General features: G+C 32.5%; 1 protein-coding gene across 21 annotated transcripts in view; it reads left to right on the top strand.

Moving 5' to 3' along the window:
* The window catches only part of LOC143244484 (ankyrin repeat and fibronectin type-III domain-containing protein 1-like), an 84,096-nt gene that overhangs the window by 38,882 nt on the left and 32,347 nt on the right, over window positions 1-12,867 (top strand). For 20 of the 21 annotated variants that reach the window (XM_076489248.1, XM_076489250.1, XM_076489228.1 and 17 more), the window contains 2 exons: window positions 2,834-2,967; window positions 4,308-4,385. In XM_076489248.1, the coding sequence (XP_076345363.1) occupies window positions 2,834-2,967; window positions 4,308-4,385 (212 nt within the window). Of the gene's footprint in view, window positions 1-2,833; window positions 2,968-4,307; window positions 4,386-6,572; window positions 6,827-12,867 lie in introns of those variants that run through there. The other variant, XM_076489244.1, reaches the window with a different exon arrangement.

Consider the following 12,867-nt stretch of genomic DNA (forward strand, 5'->3'; position numbering starts at 1 on the left):
TTGTTATTTTCAGAGATTTTTTGAGGTTGTCATACTCAACAATCCATTTATTTTGAGAACAAAGTTACTTTTTCAGAATATTACTACTATACTTCAAGAAAGAAAAAAATCAAATCAGAAAACTCCTAAATAATTATTCCGACTAAAGTACGAGATAACATAGTGCTGTTTGTGAAGTGGTGGACAAACAGTTCATGTTTTGTTAAATCTGTTGCCAGATTTTGAACGAAGTAGGCTTTAGTACATTTTGAACTAAGTAGGCTTCAGTACATTTTGAACTAAGTAGGCTTTAGTACATTTTGAACTAAGTATACTTGAGTGGCCGACACTGTACATTTTGAACTAAGCAGGCTTTAGTGGCTGACACTGTACAATTTGAACTAAGTAGGATTTTGTGGCTGACACTGTACATTTTGAACTAACTAGGATTAATGGCTTAAGGTGTAAATTTTGGATTAACGAGGCTTAATGGCTCAAGCTGTATATTTTAATATAATTAGGCTTAGTGGCTCTCTGTGTCAGAACTCGTGTATGTACATTGTTGAGGCTCATTTTACGTCTAATACTTTTTAGGTATAACTTTAAAACTATGCAAGAAAAGTGTAATGACATAACAACGTACAAAGCAACCAAAACCTATTATGAATGCGCTATTTTAAAAGAGCACAGGTTAGAAAGCTAGATATACCGGAATGAATATCCCACACGCCGATTTTATTTTAAAATAAAAAATAAAAATGTAGCATTGGATAATTGGTAAACGTTGCCTTACAACTGATTTTTGAAATATCAATCGTTGTTATTGACTGACATTCTAATGTGTCACAAACTCATAATATGGAGAGCATTTTTCTATGGTCTCGGTTATATTATTGATGCTTCGTTTTAATTTTCAATAATAAGTTTTATCATTAAGTAACATCTCCTTGAAGCTTCCAAAAGTAGCGCCACTAGTGTTTTTATTGATCACTAATAGGATGGAGTGCCCGAATCTCTGTGTGTTTTGGAGATTTGAACTTCTTCATCAGGGAAAGAAATGATGGTAAATATTTTGTTTCGGTAATGTAACAGATACTTACAGTTTTTCTTCTAGTTTTCGACAGTCTTTAAACCCTAGAGGACTTTTCTAATAACTTCGTACAAGAAATTAAGTACTTAATTATTTTAAATGAAATAGGGATAAAGGATAATGTTTAAAACTGCAGAGGTGGAATATCCATCCATTTACTTCCTATGTCATGCATGCTAGTTGATAAATATCGTACTTTCCTTTTATAACAGCTTATATTTTAAGGTTTATCATTCGCGAATGTCTTTTTTTTTTTTAAATCATGAACATTAGTTAGCGTATACTCTCGTTTAAAAGCCCAGGGGGAGCTCTAGTAACTATGAGAGAAATGAAAATATTATGTCCTTAATAGATGAGAAAGATTGATCTCTTTCTAATTTTTTGACATTGGATAAAGTTTAAGAACTGATTCTTTGTTAAAGCTGCATTAACTGGAATTGATTTTTGTACAATCAGAGAAGACATTTATGAGGTTTCGGATTTCATGATGGCCCAGTCTCATTATGTTGTTGATATTTGTGCGAATTGATTTTATAAAATCACAAATATTCAGATCACAAAATCATTACCTTTGAGGTCAAATAACATCACCCCAAACGTTGGCGGTGGTTGCTTTTGTTTAATTACTTTACTTTTATCGTATCATCTCCAAATTAGGGACTACCATGTGCAGATACCTCTTGAAAATATAGTCAAACTCTCCGTCAAAAATGGCGTTCCATCTTAACTACAGTACACAGTAATTTATATGAAATATTGGGCTCAGCATGGCCAGTGGTTAAGGCTATCGACTCGTAACCTGAGGGTCGCAGGTTCGAATCCCCGTCACACTAAACATGCTCGCCCCTTTCAGCCGTGGGTCCGTTATAATATCACGGTCAATCCTACTAATCGTTGGTAAAAGAGCAACCCAAGAGTTGGCGGTGAGTGTTGATGATTAACTGTCTTTCCTCCAGTCTTACATTGTTAAATTAGGGGCAGCGAGCGCAGACAGCCTCGTGTAGCTGTGCGCGAAATTCAAAACAAACAAACAATACACGAAACGTCACTGTGAGTATGGCGTTTCTTTTACCTTAACCCAGTATTAAAATGTTTGTTTTTTCTGTAACACTGTGTGTTTTCAGCTATTTTTTATCTTTGTTTAAATTCAATGAATGTTTGTAATGTTTTTATATATTAAAAGTGGTGACCTTCATTGATAAGAAAAATAACATTTTTTAAAAATATAATCAAACCCACACGTAGAGTCCTAGTCAAAGACATGTTCTTGTTGTGAGGAGAGTACTTCTGTTTGAAATTGTGTTTTGTGGTAAATAAATTGTTATTGTACACACCTTAATTATTTCCCTATTTGTCTGAATCTTCAATACCCAAAGTGTGAACATTTTTAAGGGCTTTTGTTTGTGGAGCCATTCAATAGTTGGCGCCATTTGTATTTGTTATGTCGGTCACATAGATAAATAGATATGTACGTCCATTGTAGTAAGATTAGTCTCTAACATTAGCTATTTAACCCTTAAACGGCAACCATCATGAATTGATGCTGCTACTTATAACATTCCCACTATTTAAGGGTTAAGCCTCGCGATGGAACGTGTTTTTCAAAACAGTCGTTAGAAAGTTGCAATGATAGTAAACTATATTATTGTATGTTTTAGTTTCAAACAATTACAGAACATATAGATTTGAAATTTTTTGTTTTGTGAGACACAAATTTTCCTCAAAAGTATGTACGTTAACAATGATTGTTTTTGTTCACTCTAGTCATGTGTCAGAAAAACCTACACCAAAGAATAAACCACCATTTATGAGAGCTAAAACTCTTCCAGCCATGGTCACCCCGAGTCTCAGCATCATACAAGTCCAACCAGAAGTAAACAACACTTTCCAAACCACAGGTAAGTAGAAATCATACGAACAGGCTAAGTATTGTTTAATAAGTTCTGTTTTTATCCCATTATAATATTTTGTTTATCTAAAGTTGTGTACAATTTCAGAGGTTTCACCAATCGTGAAAGAGACTGTTCAGTGTTTTTAGACGTCATTAATTTCATTGAGTTACCCAGTATCACATCTCAAGGTTTTAGTCTCTGCTACACCACACGTTTATCACATTGTCTGTGTTAATATTACGATCTCTCTGTACCTAATGTCCGTCTCGTCATCACAACATAACCCAAAATAAGACAGACATGTCTCAAGATATAACATAACCAAAAAGGAGACATGTCTCAAAGTACAACGTAACACAAAAGAAAACATGTCTCAAGATACAACGTAACCCAAAAGAAGACATGTCTTAAGATATAACGTAACCCAAAACAAGACATGTCTCAAGATCCAATATAACTCAAAACAAGTCGTCTCAAGATACAACATAACACAAAACGAGACTTGTCTCAAGATACAACATCCCAATGAGAACATAGCCAAAAGCCAATCTTTCAGTCTACGTCGATTTAGAAATTTCTTGCATTAGATATTTATTGCTGTTTTATCTTTTAACACTTCAAATCTATCACACTTTCTTTCCTGTCGAGACCCGGCATGGTCAAGTGGTTAGGGTACTCGACTTGTAATGTTAGGGTTGCGGGTTAGTATCCTCCTGACATCAAATATGCTCGCTCTTTCATCCCCACGACTGAAAAATAACACGAAGGTTCTATCTAGATTCGAAACCACAATGAGAAATCGGGTTTACGATTGATTTTCTCGGAAACGAAAAGAGAAATGCCCTAACAATCACAGATTAGTTTCCATCTGCCTGCTGTCTAATTCACTTCTAAAGTTTAATTTGTAAATAGGCTTTATTTCGGTACACCTTTTCTAGACAAATATCCCAATATTCGTGATGGCGAGAAACCCACTTGAAGTAAAAATCATCTTTGTTAAGGATAACCTAAGATGTTCTAAACGTTGTTCTGTAATTTATTTTAATTAAAGTTTTAATAACAGATAAATATGGAAGACAAAAATCTCTTTTTTTATTTTTTCATCTATGATAGTGACGAAAACACTTAACAGATGACGATGTTTTCCCTGTTCTTTGAATGCGGAAGTTTTTGTACAGTTTATGTACAAAGGAGCTTTCTTTTGTACCTAGCAAAAAATATATGCGAAATAAACATTTTTTATGATAGAGTACATCAAAAAAGTTAATTATTTTTAGTTTATGGACTTTATACGTTCATATATTGTGGTTCGTCTTACCTATAACTTTATCATCTTCTTTCTCAAGGGATAAGTTTCTCGTCGATTTCACTTCGGAAAAACCAAGGAAAACCCTCTCTTCAGAAGATTTCAGAAGATGGTTACAGTAAGTTATATGTCACATTACATAATTATTGTTGTACATCTTTTATTTTATGGTGAACTTCTAAACACAATACTTGATTTGGGTACATTGAAAATAGAAATGTAGGCCCTCCCTAAGCCTATAACTACATAACAATGTTCTAGGTACCTTGTTATCAGTAGAACTACTTAACAATGTTCTAGGTACCCTGTTATCAGTAGAACTACTTAACAATGTTATAAGTTCCGTGGAATCAGTAGAACTACTTAACAATGTTCTACGTACCTTGTTATCAGTAGAACTACGTAACAATGTTCTACGTACCTTGTTATCAGTAGAACTACTTAACAATGTTCTACGTACCTTGTTATCAGTAGAACTACTTAACAATGTTCTACGTATCTTGTTATCAGTAGAACTACTTAACAATGTTCTAAGTACCTTGCTATCAGTAGAACTACTTAACAATGTTCTACGTACCTTGTTATCAGTAGAACTACTTAACAATGTTCTACGTATCTTGTTATCAGCAGAACTACTTAACAAGGTTCTACGTACCTTGTTATCAGCAGAACTACTTAACAATGTTCTACGTACCTTGTTATCAGTAGAACTACTTAACAATGTTCTACGTACCTTGTTATCAGCAGAACTACTTAACAATGTTCAAGGTTCCGTGGAATCAGTAAAATTACTAAATAATGTTTCAGTTTATTAAACACTATTTTTATATTGATCACTACTGACCTAAAGGCTTTGTCTTTTAAAACAAACAAAAATATATTTTGATTTAATTTGTTGTTTTTGTTAAGGAGATTACCGTACCTTCATTCTATTCTCTCGCATCACGTTTTAAAAAAATTACGTTTCAAGTTCCACACTTGGAAACTTTAACTTTACAGTTGCACGATTTTACAAATCAATCTAAAGTGTTCTTTAGACGAAACTAAAGTTTTACGTGTTTCTCGAATGATTATGTCGTTGTTTTCTTAAGTTTTCAAAGCAGCTGTCAGAAGCTGTTGTAAACTAATATCTCCCGAATCGAAAACATTTTTTCCCAGCTTTACATTTGATAGTTCTGGAATTCCATCGCGCTAACGTTTCTAGAGGTCCTATAACTCTTGTTTTTACTCCCTCATACATACGTGGAAAGTAAAATCCAGTCTGGAGACGTGAGAATGCTAGTGTTAGATCAGGGAATACTGGAAGTGGCAGCAGATAGTGAAAGAATGATAAAAAAACACGTAACAAATTGTCTTTTTCTTAAGCGAAAATCGGTAAAAATCAAGTAACGTGATAAATATAAATATCTCGCTTTGTTTGCGAAACATCCGCCAGACGCAAGAGCAGGTCTAATCGTGGCCTAGAGTTTATCGTAAGGTCCAAATATCGAGCTGTCATATATCGCTGAACACGATCTGGTTAAGAGTAAAAACAGCTTATGCGGTGGGGATTACTTACTGAACGTCATTTCTCTTTGGTCAGCATTTCATAATTGTGGAGAGTTTGAGACTTGAACATTTGGCCCACGTGTCTCACAACCCACCAGTGAGGTTGAAAATATCAACTATTTCATGTAATAATAAGATTTTATCACATGTTCTCCTTTCCTCCGACAAATACCTCTGTACCTTAATCAGTTTCACCATGAAATAACCAATCTTCTATTTCCTTGCGCACGAATGTCTTGTAAGTACGTTATATAAGGGATTCTCAAATCTCTCACCTAAGGAATCCTCAAATCATCTTAACTGAAGTCTCCCCACCTAATGAATATATAGATTCTGAATATTTTTCAGCTTGTGTATTTCCAACGACTCCCCCTGGGAGGGTTTGCGGCCCCTAGTTTGTAAACCCCTGCAGTTTGTGAGCCACGACATGGCTTTCCTCGAAGGCCTAAGGAAAACACCTGCATGTTACAGCGCAGTCTAGCCTAGGAGAGCTAGTTTGAATGAAAAAAGCGTATTATGGTTTCTAAAAAACTTCCTACACCTAGAGGTTGATGCTCTCAAAAGAAGGCATCGGTCCTAACTTACTAACTAAATTTAAGATATGCTAAACGTCCCAATTGTGTATGAGCCTCATTTTAGCAGCACACATAGACTTGTACCAATCGTTTGCTGTTCCAAGATTTATTTTATGATGAATTGTGTTCCCATAGCAACACGCGGTATTATCGTGAAGCGTGACGCAATTGCTCGTCACAACACTCATAAGTATTACCCGAGACAGTCGAGGTGCTCTCGAATACGACTTCCCAGTTATGGAACCAGATAAACAAGATAGAAGAGTTGTTCCAACAGGGATGAACCCCTTACGAGGGGTGGGACAGAGGATCAGGAAATGGCGAAAATTTACAATAGAGAAATCCAAGTCTGTAGATGCTTACTATTTCACATGTTCTCCAAGTGAGCGTCGTAGTCGTTTACCCAGACCCCAGACAGTTGACTATCCCTATCTGAGTAAGTTTACTATTGCAATGTATACTTCTTGAACTCAAGGTCTCATTTCCCGAATTCGCTGTAACGCATAACACCTAACGTTGTTCGTGAACCTTTAAAACAAGACAGGTAATTTGTTCACAACATGGCATTGTGTTAAAACATTGACCAGTAAAGATATCAAGTTTGTTCATAACGAAGTATTATGTTAAAACACGACCAGTAAAGATATCAACATTGTTCATAACGTAACATAATGTTAAAACATTTATCAGTAAAGATATCACGTTTGTTCACAACATGGAATAATGATAAAACATTGACCGGCAAAGATATCAAGTTTGTTCATAACTAAACATATTGTTAAGACATTGACCGGTAAAGATATCAAGTTTGTTCATAACTAAACATATTGTTAAGACATTCACCAGAAAAGATATCAAGTTTGTTCATAACGTAATATAATGTTAAAACATTTATCAGTAAAGATATCAAGTTTGTTCACAACATGGCATAATGTTAAGACATTGACCAGTAAAAATATCAATTTTGTTCATAACGTGACATAATTTTAAACATTGACCAGTAAAGATATCAAGTTTCTTCATAATGTAACATAATGTTAAAACACGGACCAGTAAAGATATCAAGTTTATTCACAACATAGCATAATTTTAAGACATTGACTAGAAAATATATCAAGTTTGTTCATAACATGACATAATTTAAAACAATGAACAGTAAAGATATCAAGTTTGTTCACAACATAACTTAATGCTACGACATTGAACAGTAAAGATATCAACTTTGTTCATAACGTAACATAATGTTAAAACATATACCAGTAAAGATGTCAAGTTTGTTCACAACATAACATAATGTTAAAACACGACCAGTAAAGATATAACGTTTGTACACATCGTGACATTTAGTTAAAACACGGACCAGTAAAGATATCAAGTTTGTTTACAACGTGGCATAATGTTAAGACATTGACCAGAAAATATATCAAATTTGTTCATAAATTGACATTATTTAAAACATTGACCAGTAAAGATATAATGTTTGTTCACAACATGGCTTAATGCTAAGACATTGACCAATAAAGATATCAAGGTTGTTCACAACGTGACATATTGTTAAAACATTGACCAGTAAAGATATCGAGTTTGTTCATAACGTGACACAGTTTAAAACATTGACCAGTAAGATATCAACTTTGCTCATAACGTAACATAATGTTAAAACACGTACCAGTAAATATATCAACTTTATTCATAACGTAACATAATGTTAAAACATTTACCAGTAAATATATCGTTTTTTTAAAACATGGCTTAATGCTAAGACATTGACCAATAAAGATATCAAGTTTGTTCACAACGTGACATATTGTTAAAACATAAACCAGTAAAGATATCAAGTTTGTTTATAACGTAACATAATTTAAAACATTGACCAGTAAAATATAAAGTTTGTTCATAACGTAACAAAATGTTAAAACACGGACCAGTAAATATATCAACTTTATTCATAACGTAAAATATTGTTGAAACATTGACCAGTAATGATATCAAGTTTGTTCACAACGAGACATAATGTTAAAACACGGACCAGTAAAGATATCAAGTTTGTTCATAACGTGACATAGAATAAAACATTGACCAGTAAAGATATCAAGTTTGTTCACAACATGGCTTAATGCTAAGACATTGACCAGAAAAGATATCAAGTTTGTTCACAACATCGCTTAATGCTAAGACATTGAAGAGTAAAGATATCAACTTTGTTCATAACGTAATATAATGTTAAAACATTTACCAGAAAAGATGTCAAGTTTGTTCACAACATGACATAATGTTAGAACATGGAACAGTAAAGATATCGAGTTTGTTATATATGTTAAAAATATATAAAATGTTAAATGTTAGTGTTAAAAAATGTTAAAACATTGATTAGTAAAGATATCACGTTCCTACACTTCGTGACATACGGTTAAAACATTAACCAGTAAAGATATCAAGTTTGTTTACAACGTGGCATAATGTTAAGACATTGACCAGAAAAGATATCAAATTTTTTCGTAACGTGACATAATGTTAAAACACGGATCAGTAAAGATATCAAGTTTGTTCACAACATGGCATAATGCAAAGTCATTGAACAGTAAATATATCAAGTTTGTTCATAACGTAATATAATGTAACAAAAGCCACCAGTAAAGATATCAAGTTTGTTCACAACATGGCATAATGTTAAGACATTGACCAGTAAAAATATCAAGTTTGTTCACAACGTGACATAATGTTAAAACACGGATCAGTAAAGATATCAAGTTTGTTCACAACATGGCTTAATGTTTAGACATTGATCAGTAAAGATATCAAGTTTGTTCACAACGTGGTATAATGTTAAGACATTGACCAGAAAATATATCAATTTTGTTGATAACTTGACATAATTTAAAACATTTACCAGTAAAGATATTTAGTTTGTTCACAACATGGCATAATGTTAAGACATTGACCAGTAAAAATATCAAATTTGTTCATAACGTAACATAATGTTAAAAAACGGATCAATAAAGATGTCAAATTTGTTCTTAACGTAACATAATATTAAAACACGTACTAGTAAAGATATCAAGATTGTTCATAACGTAACATAATGTTAAAACATTGACCAGTAAAGATATCAAGTTTCTTCAGAACGTAACATAATGTTAAAACACGCACCAGTAAAGATATCAAGTTTGTTCACAACATGGCATAATGTTTAAACATGGACCAGTAACGATATGAAATTTGTTCACAACATGGCAAAATGTTAAGACATTGACTAGTAAAGATATCAAGTTTGTGCTCAACGTGATATATTTTTAAAACATTGACCAGTAAAGATATCAAGTTTGTTCACAACGTGACATAATGTTAAAACACGGATCAGTAAAGATATCAAGTTTGTTCACAACATGGCTTAATGTTTAGACATTGATCAGTAAAGATATCAAGTTTGTTCACAACGTGGCATAATGTTAAAACACGTACCAGTAATTATATCAACTTTATTCATAACGTAACATAATGTTAAAACATTTACCAGTAAAGATATTTAGTTTGTTCACAACATGGAATAATGTTAAAACATTGACCAGTAAAGATATCGAGTTTGTTCACAACGTGATATAATGTTAAAACACGGATCAGTAAAGATATCAAGTTTGTTCACAACATGGCTTAATGTTTAGACATTGATCAGTAAAGATATCAAGTTTGTTCATAACGTGACATAGTTTAAAACATTGACCAGTAAAGATATCAAGTTTGTTCACAACGTGGTATAATGTTAAGACATTGACCAGAAAATATATCAATTTTGTTGATAACTTGACATAATTTAAAACATTTACCAGTAAAGATATTTAGTTTGTTCACAACATGGAATAATGTTAAAACATTGACCAGTAAAGATATCGAGTTTGTTCACAACGTGATATATTGTTGAAACATTGACCAGTGATGATATCAAGGGTGTTCACAACATGGCTTAATGCTAAGACATTGACCAGTAAAGATATCAAGTTTGTTCACAACATGGCATAATGTTAAAACATGGACCAGTAAAGATATCAAGTTTGTACGCAACGTGACATATTGTTAAAACGTTGACCAGTAAAGATATCAAGTTTGTTTACAAGGTGACATTATGTTAAAACACGGACTCGTAAAGATATCAAGTTTGTTTACAAGGTGACATTATGTTAAAACACGGACTCGTAAAGATATCAAGTTTGTTCACAACGTTGTATAATGTTAAGACATTGACCAGAAAATATATCAATTTTGTTGATAACTTGACATAATTTAAAACATTGACCAGTAAAGATATCAAGTTTGTTCACAACATGACATATTGTTAAAACACGGACCAGAAAGATATCATGTTTGTTTAAAACGTGACATAATGTTAAGACATTGACCAGAAAAGATGTCAAATTTTTTCCTAACGTTACATAATTTAAAACATTGACCAGTAAAGATATCAAGTTTGTTCACAACATGGCATAATGCAAAGTCATTGAACAGTAAATATATCAAGTTTGTTCATAACGTAATATAATGTAAGAAAAGCCACCAGTAAAGATATCAAGTTTGTTCACAACATGGCATAATGTTAAGACATTGACCAGTAAAAATATCAATTTTGTTCATAACGTAACATAATGTTGATACATTGACCAGTAAAGATATCAAGTTTCTTCACAACGTAACATAATGTGAAAACACGCACCAGTAAAGATATCAAGTTTGTTCACAACATGGCATAATGTTAAAACATGGACCAGTAACGATATGAAATTTGTTCACAACATGGCAAAATGTTAAAACATTGACCAGTAAAGATATCAAGTTTGTGCTCAACGTGATATATTTTTAAAACATTGACCAGTAAAGATATCAAGTTTGTTTACAAGGTGACATTATGTTAATACACGGACCCGTAAAGACATCAAGTTTGTTCACAACGTGGCATAATGTTAAGACATTGACCAGAAAATATATCAACTTTATTCATAACGTAACATAATGTTAAAACATTTACCAGTAAATATATCGTGTTTTCAAAACATGGCTTAATGCTAAGACATTGACTAATAAAGATATCAAGTTTGTTCACAACGTCACATATTGTTAAAACATAAACCAGTAGAGATATCAAGTTTGTTCATAACGCAACATAATTTAAAACATTGACCAGTAAAATATAAAGTTTGTTTATAACGTAACATAATGTTAAAACACGGACCAGTATATCTATCAATTGTATTCATAACGTAACATAATGTTAAAACATTTACCAGTAAAGATATTAAGTTTGTTCACAACATGGTATAATGTTAAAACATTGACCAGTAAAGATATCGAGTTTGTTCACAACGTGATATATTGTTGAAACATTGACCAGTAATGATATCAAGGGTGTTCACAACATGGCTTAATGCTAAGACATTGACCAGTAAAGATATCAAGTTTGTTCACAACATGGCATAATGTTAAAACATGGACCAGTAAAGATATCAAGTTTGTACGCAACGTGACATATTGTTAAAACGTTGACCAGTAAAGATATCAAGTTTGTTTACAAGGTGACATTATGTTAAAACACGGACTCGTAAAGATATCAAGTTTGTTTACAAGGTGACATTATGTTAAAACACGGACTCGTAAAGATATCAAGTTTGTTCACAACGTTGTATAATGTTAAGACATTGACCAGAAAATATATCAATTTTGTTGATAACTTGACATAATTTAAAACATTGACCAGTAAAGATATCAAGTTTGTTCACAACATGACATATTGTTAAAACACGGACCAGAAAGATATCATGTTTGTTTAAAACGTGACATAATGTTAAGACATTGACCAGAAAAGATGTCAAATTTTTTCCTAACGTTACATAATTTAAAACATTGACCAGTAAAGATATCAAGTTTGTTCACAACATGGCATAATGTTAAGACATTGACCAGTAAAAATATCAATTTTGTTCATAACGTAACATAATGTTGATACATTGACCAGTAAAGATATCAAGTTTCTTCACAACGTAACATAATGTGAAAACACGCACCAGTAAAGATATCAAGTTTGTTCACAACATGGCATAATGTTAAAACATGGACCAGTAACGATATGAAATTTGTTCACAACATGGCAAAATGTTAAAACATTGACCAGTAAAGATATCAAGTTTGTGCTCAACGTGATATATTTTTAAAACATTGACCAGTAAAGATATCAAGTTTGTTTACAAGGTGACATTATGTTAATACACGGACCCGTAAAGACATCAAGTTTGTTCACAACGTGGCATAATGTTAAGACATTGACCAGAAAATATATCAACTTTATTCATAACGTAACATAATGTTAAAACATTTACCAGTAAATATATCGTGTTTTCAAAACATGGCTTAATGCTAAGACATTGACTAATAAAGATATCAAGTTTGTTCACAACGTCACATATTGTTAAAACATAAACCAGTAGAGATATC

Source organism: Tachypleus tridentatus, chromosome 2 (genome assembly GCF_004210375.1).
Source record: "Tachypleus tridentatus isolate NWPU-2018 chromosome 2, ASM421037v1, whole genome shotgun sequence".
NCBI classification, from domain to species: domain Eukaryota; kingdom Metazoa; phylum Arthropoda; class Merostomata; order Xiphosura; family Limulidae; genus Tachypleus; species Tachypleus tridentatus.